This window comes from Macaca mulatta, chromosome 11 (assembly GCF_049350105.2).
Source record: "Macaca mulatta isolate MMU2019108-1 chromosome 11, T2T-MMU8v2.0, whole genome shotgun sequence".
NCBI lineage: Eukaryota > Metazoa > Chordata > Mammalia > Primates > Cercopithecidae > Macaca > Macaca mulatta.
The window spans coordinates 61,696,443-61,710,343 of record NC_133416.1 but is presented as its reverse complement, the minus strand read 5'-3'; the positions used below and the strand labels follow the sequence as shown (position 1 = coordinate 61,710,343).

Genomic DNA, 13,901 nt, shown 5'->3' with positions numbered 1-13,901 from the left:
ACACACCTGTAGTCCCAGCTACTCAGGAGGCTGAAGTGGGAGGATCACTTGAGCCCAGGAGGTGGAGGCTGCAGTAAGCAGTGATCATGCCAGTGTACTCCAGCCTGGGTGACAGAGTAAGACACTGTCTCAAAAAAATAAAAATAAGTTAATTGATTCCTAAAATCAAGTTGCTGCCAGGCTTAATAGGTTTCATCCATTCATCCAAACTCTGTTTCATCCATTCATTCATTCTATGAATATTTACTAAATTCCTTCTATGGGCAGGCTAACTGCTTATAGATCACTTTTGTTAAACCACTAACCCTGATCCAAACAAAAGCCCCAAACCAACCATGATTTTTTTAGCTACAAGAAGTGCTCAACTTAGAGACATATCCTAGAAGAAGACTAAAGCATTTTTTAGTCCTGATGTTTCCGGAAAGAAGTATCCTCTACAGAGATGATGGCCTTGGCAAAGAGAATGCTTCCACTAACAAAAGGAAAAGGGCACTCACTGTATCTGAATTGGCAGGGTTAATCATGGCTGGGGGATTGCTGATGAGGCTGAGAAGTTGGGCACTGCGCCACTGCTCAGCCCCCTGGTTCCTTCGGACAAAGAGGAAATGCAAAGAGAGGAGGGCTCCACTCACAGCCTGTGGGGAAAAGCAAATGAAACCTTAGCGGCAATGATGAGGACAATGTATTTCCGCCTGAGGAATTCTGCACTCTCAGGGAACTTGCCTTTGTGTGAGGCCCAAACTCTTCTGTCAGCTTCTTCAGAGGGTGGTCATACTCCAAGACCATCTGACCCAGACGTGCAAAACTGGGGTCACTAGAAGAAAGCACAACTCTTATGTTTGCATGTAGGATAAAGATATGTGCATAGGCTGGCACTCCCCACCACCTCCAAAGATATACTAAACTGTAAATTACATATAAAGATACCCCCCTCCAGGCTCAGGTGTACTAAGCTATGGCTAAATAGAACCATTTCATTTTGGGCAGGTCCATGAAATTTTCTTCCTTATAAGCACCAAAAATAGGGTTGGACACATGATAGGTACTCTATAAATCTGTTAATTAGTTCAAAATCAAGTAATATGCCTAGATCCAAATCATTATACAATCCAAAAGGATATATAAATATCCAAAGCTAACGGGTAAGACATGTGTCTAGGTATCCACGTAGGCACATAGGAACACACATCATCATAGAACGATGTGCTGCGACCCACTCTGATCCCTCTAGTCTTCATGTTTTCAGCCCTTAAATACTTATATTTGCACTAATGGAGGGGGACAGAACTGCAGACAATTCACAATCCATTTATATGTGGCTTCAAATGTATTATCATGCATTAGTTACTTCTAATGGATTTACCTCACTAGTATTATTCCTACCAACACTAAAAATAATTTTCTTTGCCTTTTGTAATAACCTGAAAATCAGAGTAGAAGCCAGTTCAGGATTAAAAATTGTTCGGAGATGATGCAAATTGGATAATCCACTAGCAGATATTCAAGAATTAACCACAGTTGTCTCTCAGTATAGGCAGGGAGATTGGTTCCAAGACTCCCACGTATGCCAATATCGCGTGCATACTGATGTCCCGCAGTCAGTCCTGCGGACCCACACCATTTGAAAAATCAGCCCTCTGTATAGGTGGATTTCACATCCCACGAACACTACATTTTCAATCCATGTTTGGTTGAAAAAAATCCATGTATAAAGTGGACCCGTGTAGTTCAAACCCACATTGTTTCAGAGTCAACTGAATATGTAAAAGCATATCTTATTTTGCCTGGGTCAATGTAGAGTATAGGTTCTCATATAAGAAATCATGGCATCGATTTTCTTTGCATGAGGGACTCTCTATATCATAGCACCATGTGTGAGACTCTTCATACAATATTATCCCCTTTACTCACCCATGCCCATGCAGCATCTCATGGGCACAATTGTACATGCCAATGAGTATCCGTCGATCTTCAATCCGTGACAGAAGTAAAATGACTGAGGTGTAAGTCACAATCAAGTCCAGGTAACTCCGAGTGAAATCAAAGTTGAGATTCTACAAGGAAAATACATAGGAACCCAAGGACTGCATGGCCAATCAACCTGGAGCTCCTTCTTTCCCCAACCACTCTGGACCATGCTCAACAGATTCTGAGTGAATCTATTTAGAAGTAGGAACTGACAGGATTGAAAAGAAGAATAAGAAAATTGGAACAAAATCAGGTGCTAAAAGTGAGCTAAAGATACAAGGAGGCCAGGAAATAACGTAGCTTTTAGGAGAAAGAAAAGGTGAAGAAGGTTCTTTTTTTTTTTTTTTTTTTGAGACGGAGTCTTGCTCTGTCACCCAGGCTGGAGTGCAGTGGCCGGATCTCAGCTCACTGCAAGCTCCGCCTCCCGGGTTTACGCCATTCTCCTGCCTCAGCCTCCCGAGTAGCTGGGACTACAGGCGCCCGCCACCTCGCCCGGCTATTTTTTTGTATTTTTTAGTAGAGACGGTGTTTCACCGTGTTAGCCGGGATCGTCTCTCGATCTCCTGACCTCGTGATCCGCCCATCTCGGCCTCCCAAAGTGCTGGGATTACAGGCTTGAGCCACCGCGCCCGGCCGAAGAAGGTTCTTATGTAATTTTTTAATTAATTAAATCACATTGCTGATCTGCTTAACATGTAAATACATTTTCACTTCAGTACTTCTTTTACAAAACTATTACAGTCCTGAGAAGGAATAAACGAAACAGCCATCCTTCCAGTCCCTTCCCACCCCATCCTGCGACTAGACCTAGACCTCCCAACCTAGACCTGGACTTTTCTTTGACTCTACGATAGAAGAGATTGCAAAGGATCTTACGATATCAAAATGGCATTGGCAGGCATCAATGGTATTGAGAAGTTCATATACATGATCCTGGGGGTGGAAATGAAGACAAGAATTAATAAAAATCAAAGAGAAGGTGACGTACTACCAGAACTTGAGGGAAAGGGACCTCTCCCTTAGAGGTCCTAGAAAGCCACCAAGTAACAGAGGAAAGTCACTGTCAAAAAGAGAGAGGAAGTTCCTCCTTAGTAAGCCACCAGCGGGCCCCTATCAGCTACACTGCCAAATGCCTACATTTCCACAGGCATAACTGTTTTATTACACACGCTCTTCCTGAGCTTATCATCCCTGTGCCCCATTCCTCCAAATTAAAAAAGGTTGCAAAATGTAGATTATGTAAGAGGTAGCTTCAAAAATGCCAAAAATCAAACCATTTGTATTGACAAACCACAAAGTGAATCTGTTTCTGGATTCTATCTCCTGTTCTCAGGAGTTAATCATTAACAGATGCGAATACTATCCAATTTTCCATGAGTTTCTATTTACTGACAGTTCACATGTGTGAGGTACTTACTAGGTAATTTGCATATACTATATACTTCATTTAACTCTCATTCTAGTATGATAGGGATTCTTTTCCTTTTCACACATAATTTTACCTAAATTAATATGCACTTTTATTGCAGACATATCTTTCCCCCAACATCAGCACCCACCCTCCATCCTACAGAACGCCCAAGCAAACCACTTTAACAACAAAAAAAAATATTATTTTTCTTATAATATTTTCTTATTATTCTCCCTATTTATATAATACTATTAGATTTAAAAAGGAAAAAGAGTGAGAGAGAGACAGGTTTTTTGGTCATTATTTGTGTTACAAAATTGAGATAATATTATGCCCTGCTTGTCATTTTTGCTTTGCTCATTCACTCCTACTTGCCAAAAGTCCTCAGAGTCATCTCCTAGAGCATGAATGCATTCTTTTTCATAGCTGCATAATAGCCCATGGTATACAACAATTCATTCAGCCTTTCTCCCACTGATTCGTTTTGTTCCCAGTTCCTAGCCTTATCCACTGAATATTGGTACTTTCATTTCTAAAAAAGTAAAATTGATAGATTAAGGAATATATATATATATATATACACACACACACACATTTTTTAATATGTTGCCAAAAGATTTGAACAGGCACTTAACACCATAAAAAAAAATGAAGCCAAGTATGGTGGTTCACACCTGTAATACCAGCATTTTGGAAGGCTGAGGCGGGAGGATCACTTGAGACCAGGAGTTCAAGAGAGCCTGGTCAACAGGACAAAACCCCATCTCTACTACAAAAAAAAAAAAAAAAATTAGCTGGGTGTGGTGGCACACGCCTGTAATCACAGCCACTCAAAAGGCTGAGGCATGAGAATTGTTTGAGCCTGGGAGGCAGAGGTTGCAGTAAGCTGAGAGGTAGAGGTTGCAGTGAACTGAGATCATGCCACTGCACTCCAGCCTGGGTGACAGAGCGAGACTCTGTCTAAAAAAAAAAAAAAAATATATATATATATATATGTATATATAATAAGCACATGAAAAGATGCTCAATGATATTAGCCATTGGGGAAATACAAATTTAAACCACAATAAGATACCATGACACACCACTGGAATAGCTAAAATTTAAGTCTAATAATAGCAAGTGCTGATGAGAATATAGAGAAACTGAAGCTCTCATATATTACTGGTGGGAGGAGAAAATGGAACAACTCTGAAAAAAAGTTTGGCGATTTCTTATAAAATTAAATATACTCTTACCATATGATTCAGCAATTCAACTTCTAGATTTGCCCAAGTGAAATGAAAAATATGTCCCCACAAAGATTTGTACTTGAAAGTTTGTAGCAACTTACGCGTAATGGCCAAAAACTAGAAACAACCCAAATGTCTATCAACAGGTAAATGGATAAATCGCACCCATACAATGGAATAGTTCTCAGCAAAAAGTGGGACTGAGGCCGGGCACCGTGGCTCATGCCTGTAATCCCAGCACTTTGGGAGGCCAAGGTGGGTGGATCACCTGAGATCAGGAGTTCGAGACCAGCCTGACCAACATGGAGAAACCCCATCTCTACTAAAAATACAAAATTAGCTGGGTGTGGTGGTACATTCCTGTAATCCCAGCTACTTGGGAGGCTGAGGCAGGAGACTCCCTTCAACCCGGGAGGCAGAGGTTGCAGTGAGCCAAGATCATGCCATTGCACTCCAGCCTGGGCAACAAGAGCGAAACTCCGTCTCAAAAAAAAAAAAAAAGTGAGGGCAGGAGGACTGAATCAGTGATACGTGCAACAACATAGATCAATCTCAGAAACATTATGCTGAGTGAAAGGAGCCAGACACAAAAGAATATATGCTGTATAGATTCCATTTATTTGAACTGCTAGAAAAGAAAAGTCTATTCTAGAAAGTAGATCAGTGGTTGCCTGGGGCCAGGAGTGAAGGGCAGGGATTGGCTGAAAAAAAAAAAAAAAAAAAAAAAGGCACAAGGAACCTTTGGAGTGATAGAAATATTAAATACTTTGTAGTGGTGGTTACACAGGCATATACATTTGTCAAAATGTATTAAAATCTGTAGGAAAAGTGTTTCTTATCTTCCCAAAAAAGACTGTGTCTAAATTAACAGATAAGGAAACCAAGGACAAAAGCAGTTAAGAAACTTGCCTGAGACCACAGAGCTAGTAAGGAATGATACTAGAACTTGAACGCAGAGCTTTTGATTTTCCCTGTATGCTACATGACCTCTGTTTAGGTCTATACTTCCTCATTTGCTAGGAATGCCTTTCTACAACTCCAGCCTACAATCGAATTCCAGTGGAATATAGCTGAAATTCACTTTCAGCCACTCACGTGACCAATGTCACTAAGCAGGTCTTATTCTCTAAAGACAAGAATCAGAAGGGAACAGAAATAACATGTGTTGGTCTATTGCCTTACTATATGCTAAACACCAAGCTAGATGTTGTCCATGCGTTATCTCATTTAATTCTCACAGACGCCTCCCATAGTAAATCTTATTTTCCCATTTTATAGATAAGGAAACTGGAATTTAAAGAGTTTCTTATCTAAAGTCATACAGTTTGTAAGTGGTAAAGCTGAGATCTGAAACCAAGTCTGTCTAATTCAGTGCCTACTTAACAGTGCATCATACTTCAATGTCCCTATTTCCCCACCTTTCCTAAACAAGCCATACCAAACACCTTGGGCTTAGAACTTTATTTACAACTGCAGCAACCAGGTGTTCTAAAATCTCCTTTGCCCTTCAACTTTTCCCATTAAGAGACTTTTTTATGTGCTTCCAACATTCTTCCCACTGCCTTCACCAGCGCCTACCCTCTTCCTAACCACTACTCTCAATTCCGCAGTGAATACTCTCAGACCTGACCCTCCTTCATACATACATTACAGTCTTTCTTGTCCTCACTTCTCTTCACTGTGTGATCTACTGAATATCCTGGATTTGCTTCCTAGGGTAGGCACAGAACACATTATTCTTGTATCATCTGAAAAAACACTATAACGTCACCACAAGCTTGGGCTGCTCAGAGGGCTAAAATTTGCATTATTTCTTGAATACATAAATAATATATGTTTATTGTAGAACCACTAAAAAATACCGACAAGTTTAATTTTAATTTGTTTTTTTAAACTATAATCCCACTGATCAGGAATTCCGATCTTCTTTATGTGCATATTTACCTATGTAAATATACATTTTAGGGACATCTTACATCTGTCTTAAACTGTACTGCAATTTGCTTTTACATTAAACAATGTAAGATGAACATTTTCTATACAAATTCATATAAAAAATATATTATCAGCTGGGTGCGGTGGCTCATGCCTATAATCCCAGCACTTTGGGAGGCCGAGGCAGGTGGATCATTTGAGGTCAGGAGTTCGAGGCCAGCTTGGCCAACATGGTGAGACCCCCCCCATCTCTACTAAAAATACAAAAATTAACCGGGCGTGGTGGCATGTGCTTGTAATCCCAGCTACTCAGGAGGCTGAGGCAGGAGACTCAGAAGGCAGAGGCAACAGTGAGCCGAGATTGTGCCACTGTACTCCAGCCTGGGCAACAGAATGAGACTCTGCCTCAAAAAAAAAAAAGAAAAGAAAAAATATATATGTATATGTATATGTGTGTGTATGTATATATATGTGTATGTGTGTGTGTGTATATATATGTATATGTGTGTGTATATATATATGTATACTTCAACAGCTACAGAATATTCATTTGTGGGTACATACTCTAAACTTTTAACCAAACCTTTATTTATTGGATATATCAATTATCACATTGTAATTATCATAAATAATGCAATGGAGTATATTCTCATACATATGTCTTTTTTATTTCCCCAAGAAAAAATTCTGTTTCCTTATGACAAATTTCTGAAGGTAAAATTGCTATATTAATTTTTAAAATTTTTTAAATACCTTATCAATTTTTCTTTCAAAAACATCATATTAAATAATATTTTTGTTTATAAAAATAATACATGCTCATTGTTTAAAATTCAAATAAAATATCATTCATGTAGTATTGCTACCAAAAACTGTTAACAATAAGACAAATTCAAATTGAAGGATATTCTCAAAAAATAACTAGCCCAGACTCTTCAAAAGGGTCAGTGTCATATGAGACAAAGGCCGGAAATCATTTTAGATTACAAATGAAGGAGACATAACTAAATCCAATGTATTATCCTTGAGACAACTGGAGAAATGTGAATATAGGCTGTATATTAGTTTGGGTGGGGTTTTGTTTCTTTCTTTTTTTTTTTTTTTTTTTGAGACAAAGTCTCACTCTGTCACCCAGGCTGGAGTACAATGGCCGATGGCACAATCATGGCTCACTACAACCTTGACCTCCCAGGTTCAAGCAATTCTCCTGCCTCAGCTTCCTAAGCAGCTGGGACTATAGGCACTCACTACCATGCCCAGCTAATTTTTTTTTTTGGGTGTAGATGGAGTTTCACCATGTTGCCCAGGCTGGTCTCAAACTCCTGGGCTCAAGCGATTCATCCCCGTCAGCCTCCCAACATGTTGGGATTACAGGCGTGAGCCACAGCACCCAGCCATAATGTTATATTTCCTGAATATGATAATTATATTAGGGTTGGGTAAGAAAATAATCTTGCTCTTAGCAGATGTATGCTTAAGTATTTGGGAAAGGAAATGTCATGATGTATGCAGCTAACTCAAATAGCTCATTAAAAAATAGAGAAGGATAAGAAAATGTGGCAAAATACTAACAATTAGGAGATCCAGGAGAAGAGTATAACAATACTCATTGTACTATTCTAGAAATTTTACAGTAGGTTTGTAATAAAATATTGTGGAAAAATACTTGAAATTTTTAAAGCTCAAATAATGCAAAGATATATAGCTTATACAGATTGAGCTTCCCTAACCTGAAAATCCAAAATGCTTCAAAATCTGAAACCTGTTAAGCATCAACATGACACTCAAAGGAAATGCTCATTGAAACATTTCAAGTTTCAGACTTTGAGATTAGGGATGCTGAACTGCTTAATGCAAATATTCTGAAATCTGAAAACATACGAAATCCAAAACATTTCTGTTCTCAAGAATTTTCCATAAGGAATACACAACCTGTATAGAGAACTCCTAAATCTCAACACACACACAAAATCCAATTCAAAAATGGTCAAAGAATGAAACAGACATTTCTTCAAAGAAGATATATAAATGGCCAATAAGCCCATGAAAAATGCTCATTATCACTAATTATTAGCAAAAAATCAAATAAAAACTTAGATGAGATAATACCTCACACCCATTGGGATGGCTACTCTCAAAAAAATGAAATAACAGTTGTTGGTGAGGATGTGGAGGAAGTATAGCCCTTATGCACTGTTGGTGAGAATGTAAAACAGTACAGCCACTATGGAAAACAGTATAGCAGTTCCTCAAAAAGTTAAAAATAGGCCAGCACTGTCCAGCCTTTGGAGGCTAAGGTGGGTGGATAGCTTGAGCCCAGGAGTTTGAGACTGCCCTGGCCAACATGGGGATACCCCATCTCTACAAAAAAATACAAAAAATTAGCCAGGTGTGGTGGCATGTGCCTTTAGCCCTAGCTACCCAAGAGGCTGAGGTGGGAGGATCACATGAGCCCAGGAGGTCGAGGCAGCAGTGAGCCGTGATTGCACCACTATACTCCAGCCTGGGCAACAGAGTGAGACCCTATCTCCAAAAAAAAAAAAGTTAATAATAGAATTATTATATGACCCAGCATTTCCACTTCTGTGTGTATAACTGAAAGTATTGAAAGCAGGATTTTGAAGATATATTTGCACACCCATGTTCATAGCAGCATCATTTACAATAGCTAAAACTTGAAAGCAACCTAAGTGTTCATCAACATATGATCAGATAAGCAAAATGTAGTATAATCATACAATGGAATATTATTTAGCTTAAAAAGGAAATTCTACAATATGCTACAACAGGGATGAACCTGAAGGACATTATGCTAATGAAATAAGCCAGTCACAAAAAGACAAATGCTTTATGATTCTACTTACATAAGGTACTTAGAATAGTCAAAATCACAGAAACAAAGTAGAATTGTGATGGCAAGGGGCGGGAGAGAAAGGGAAATGGGGAATTATTGCATAAAAGGTAGAGAGTGGCCGGGCGCGGTGGCTCACGCCTGTAATCCCAGCACTTTGGGAGGCCGAGGCGGGCGGATCACAAGGTCAGGAGATCGAGACCACGGTGAAACCCCGTCTCTACTAAAAAAAAAAAAAAAACAAAAAATGAGCCGGGCGCAGTGGCGGGCGCCTGTAGTCCCAGCTACTCGGGAGGCTGGGGCAGGAGAATGGCGTGAACCCAGGAGGCGGAGCTTGCAGTGAGCCAGGATTTCGCCACTGCACTCCAGCTTGGGCGACAGAGCAAGACTCCGTCTCAAAAAAAAAAAAAAAAAAAAAAAAAGGTAGAGAGTTTCAGGTTTACAAGGTGAAAAGATGGTTGCACAACATTATTAATATACTTAATACCACTGAACTATATACTTAAAAATGGTTAAGATGATAAATTTTATATTATGTGTATTTTACCACAATTTTTTTTGTTTGTTTGTTTTGAGACAGAGTCTCACTCTGTCGCCCAGGCTGGAGTGCAGTGGCTGGATCTCAGCTCACTGCAAGCTCCGCCTCCCGGGTTTACGCCATTCTCCTGCCTCAGCCTCCCGAGTAGCTGGGACTACAGGCGCCCGCCACCACACCCGGCTAGTTTTTTTGTATTTTTTTAGTAGAGACGGGGTTTCACCGTGTTAGCCAGGATGGTCTTGATCTCCTGACCTCGTGATCCACCCGTCTCGGCCTCCCAAAGTGCTGGGATTACAGACTTGAGCTACTGCGCCCGGCCCACAATTTTTAAAATAGAAAAAAACATGCATAGCTTAGTAAATTGAAGCCAGTCATAATCCCCAAAGGTAGTTATTTTTAACAATTTAATGTAAAATATTCCAGATCTTTCCTAGGTATTTACTAAATACATATATACATACTATTTTAAAATAGAAATGTGATGTATCATATACTATTTTATCATATACTAAATTTGCTTTCATTTAACAATACAACTTAGATATCTTTCCACATCAGTACATCTCTCTCATTTTTTCAAGAACTTGTTTTAAGCAAATACATGAACATCTAAAGAAAGAATAGCCTCTGAAAGACCTTGCCTATGTTGGAAAGGGCTCAAGAGCGCTCACCCGAAATTCCATAACATCCACAAATGACTGGTAGTAGTTGGTGAGGAATCTAATTATCTCGGCTTTTTCACGATGTACTGGTCCTAAATGTTGCTGAGAGAAACACAAAACAAAACAATATAAAAAATGCAAAATAAGAAGACAATTGATCCAAGTAACTCAAGAAGAACAGTAGTTATACCTAAAACATTCTTAAAGAGGGTTGAGGCCGAGCACAGTGGCTCACGCCTGTAATCCCAGCACTTTGGGAGGCTGAGGCAGGCAGATTACCTGAGATCAGGAGTTCAAGACCAGCCTGACCAACATGGTGAAACCCCATCTCTACTAAAAATACAAAAATTAGCTGGACGTGGTGGCGGGCACCTGTAATCCCAGCTACTCGAGAGGCTGAGGCAGAAGAATCGCTTGAACCTAGGAAGCAGAGGTTGCAGTGAGCCGAGATTGCACTACTGCATTCCAGCCTGGGTGACAGAGCGAGACTCCATATCAAAAAAAAAGAAAGAAAGAAAAGAAAAGAAAAGAAAAGAAAAGAAAAGAAAAGAAAAGAAAAGAAAAAGAAAGAGGGTTGAAATATACTGACAGAGGAAGTTAGAAACTCTTCAATGCTCTGAAAGTCTTTAAACAAAGGAGATTGTCTATCTAGGTAGAATGGTTGCATGTGATCCTGACTAGATATGGAGGGCTAAATGAGAGGAAATTTTAAGGACCCTTTCAGATGAACAGATATACTATTTATATCAAAGTCAAAAGAAACAGAATGCAAAGATGCTACAAAGATGGGTGAGAAATCTAGGGTTAACATTTAATAAGGGAAAAGTAGAGCTATCCCGTTAGATGCATAAATCTAAGACAAACAGCAAGGAAACAACGAGTGGGAAACAGAAAGAATAAAATACATGTACCCTGCTGGGCTGATAGAGCTGTCTTCTGCAAAAACAATGTTTTCTCGTGAATCTTGCAAAGGAAAGGGGTGATGGTTTGCTCCAGCTTACCCTGGAAGAATCCCATCTTATCTCAAAATTCTCGAGACTTAAAGCTCTACAACAACCTGAAGCCCTGTGGTTGAGCCTTGGAAAACCATTAATAAAAAAAGATTACTCTGGCCAGGTGCGGTGGCTCACACCTGTAATCCCAGCACTTTGGGAGGCCAAGACGGGCGGATCACGAGGTCAGGAGATCGAGACATCCTGGCTGACACGGTGAAATCCCGTCTCTAATTTAAAAAAACACAAAAAGTTAGCCGGACGGGGTGGCAGGCACCTGTAGTCCCAGCTACTCGGGAGGCTGAGGCAGGAGAATGGCGTGAACCCGGCAGGCGGAGCTTGCAGTGAGCCGAGATCGCACCACCGCACTCCAGCCTGGGCAACAGAGCGAGACTCCGTTTCAAAAAAAAAAAAAGACTACTCCATCCCCTGCCAAGTTTGAAGAGAGGCATCAAAAGAGGAGAATTACAGCCATTCAAGTAGAGAGTTACTTCAGAGAAAGGAGAGAAGGACCAAATTCTCACCGTGCTGTTTCGGACATCTATGTTAGGAAATTTCTTGTTGATATACTTGAGAGATGGTTCCATGGACTTTTCCAGTAGGAAAGGTGGCTTGGATTTGGGGTCTGAGCAAGTCTGCAGAGAGAAACCGTACTATATTTCAACCCTTTCTCCTCCTCCTCAGAAACATACCTCTTCTTGCAACATTCATTCTCATAATCTGTCTTAGGAAAAGGCAACCTGGGAATCAATTTAAAAAGCATAAGAGGCCGGGCACAGTGGCTCACACCTGTAATCCCAGCACTTTGGGAGGCCGAGGCGGGCGGATCATAAGGTCAGGAGTTCGAGACCAGCCTGGCCAACATGGTGAAACCCTGTCTCTACTAAAAATACAAAAATTAGCTGGGCGTGGTGGCACACGCCTGTAGTCCCACGTACTCGGGAGGCTGAGGCAGGAGAATCACTTGAACCCGGGAGGCGGAGGTTGCCATGAACCAAGATCGTGCCACTGTACTCCAGTCGGCGACAGAGCGAGACTCCGATAAATAAATAAATAAATAAACAAATAAATAAATAAATATAAAAAGTATGAGAGTAGGTCAAGAAAAAAGTCCAAGACATTAAGCCAAGTATGTAAGAACTTAATAACAACCTGGGCATTTTGTCTTGATGGGTAGAGTTTAATGTCTGCTTGGCCCCAGTACAAAGAGGAAGCTGTTTCCCCGCCCCTCAACTGAAACCGGAAGGAACGAGAAAAGCAGCTGCTCAGGAGTTAGACTTTGTACAAGATTCAGTGTCACAGTTTTGTTCACTGAGTAAGTATCTTATCCCAAAGGGCATTTACAGGATTCGTGACAACGAGAAACCATGTTCCTGGTGATGTGTTTTATTACAAAAGACACAAAAGCTCCCTCCCCCAAAGTCCCCTATTTTCTATGCCAGGAACTCCCCATAAACACCCCTGTCTTTATCTCTTTACTTTCTATGGTTTGCCCAGCCCCTGGCCCACCTCTTGTCACCAGCTTCTTTCAATTCCTCAATTCCTATTCTAAAACACACACACACACACACACACACACACACACACAAAACCACCACAGCATAAACTACCCCAGGAGCATCTCAGAAGACACCTATCCTTTTTAATCTAAATATCTAATTATCTATTTTTTTTTCCTTTTAGGGAAGTACTTCCACAGAAAAGTTTTTGCCAGAGACCCAGCTTCAGATCTCTTCAGAGTGTAAAGGATCAGCAATAAATAATAAAACCCAGAAGGCTGGACCCCAGACCTTTATCCAAGTCCCTCAGAACACAACTGTTGTTTCCCCATCCCCACCCTCACCCCCATCCCCAGAGGAAAGCAGATGCCGTCACTGGGGTGAGAATCATACCTAGAAAGGGGAAGCCTTGAAAAGAAGCCTCCACTTCTGCCTTCCTGAACTGGCGGGCCTATATAATCTGAGTGATTATGTAGATTATAGTCAGTGGAAAAGCAGTGGAAGAAGGGGGGAGTCTAACCGCTGCACCTGCCTCCTCACAGTTCCCCGCCCTATTATTGTTGGAATAATCAGGACTGGTCCCATTGTTCATGCTTACCTTCTTGATGTTATACATACGGATGAGAACCCCCTGACCGCGATCATTCAAGATAGTGAGCTTCTCTGCTAATTTATGCTGGTAAGCAGATGTCAAAGACATGATGGCCACTAAGAGAGAGGAGCACCAGACAGCAACGTCTGATCTCCCCAAACACTTTCAGCTTAGGTGGTGACACCCTCTGGGCAGAGGGACCCAGCGTGGTTGGTGCGCTG

At 40.7% G+C, this 13,901-nt stretch overlaps 1 protein-coding gene across 2 annotated transcripts in view; it reads right to left on the bottom strand.

The window, feature by feature from the left end:
- NCKAP1L (NCK associated protein 1 like) overlaps positions 1–13,828 on the bottom strand; it is a 48,955-nt gene extending 35,127 nt beyond the window's left edge. The window contains exons 1-7 of one of the 2 annotated variants that reach the window (XM_015151899.3): positions 13,687–13,828; positions 12,114–12,224; positions 10,607–10,699; positions 2,845–2,901; positions 1,912–2,054; positions 724–814; positions 498–635 (exon numbers count right to left, since the gene is read on the bottom strand). In XM_015151899.3, coding sequence (XP_015007385.1) covers positions 498–635; positions 724–814; positions 1,912–2,054; positions 2,845–2,901; positions 10,607–10,699; positions 12,114–12,224; positions 13,687–13,788 — 735 coding nt within the window. In that variant the 5' untranslated portion in view covers positions 13,789–13,828. Of the gene's footprint in view, positions 1–6; positions 125–497; positions 636–723; positions 815–1,911; positions 2,055–2,844; positions 2,902–10,606; positions 10,700–12,113; positions 12,225–13,686 lie in introns of those variants that run through there. The other variant, XM_077954448.1, reaches the window with a different exon arrangement.
- Positions 13,829–13,901: the final 73 nt, after the last annotated feature.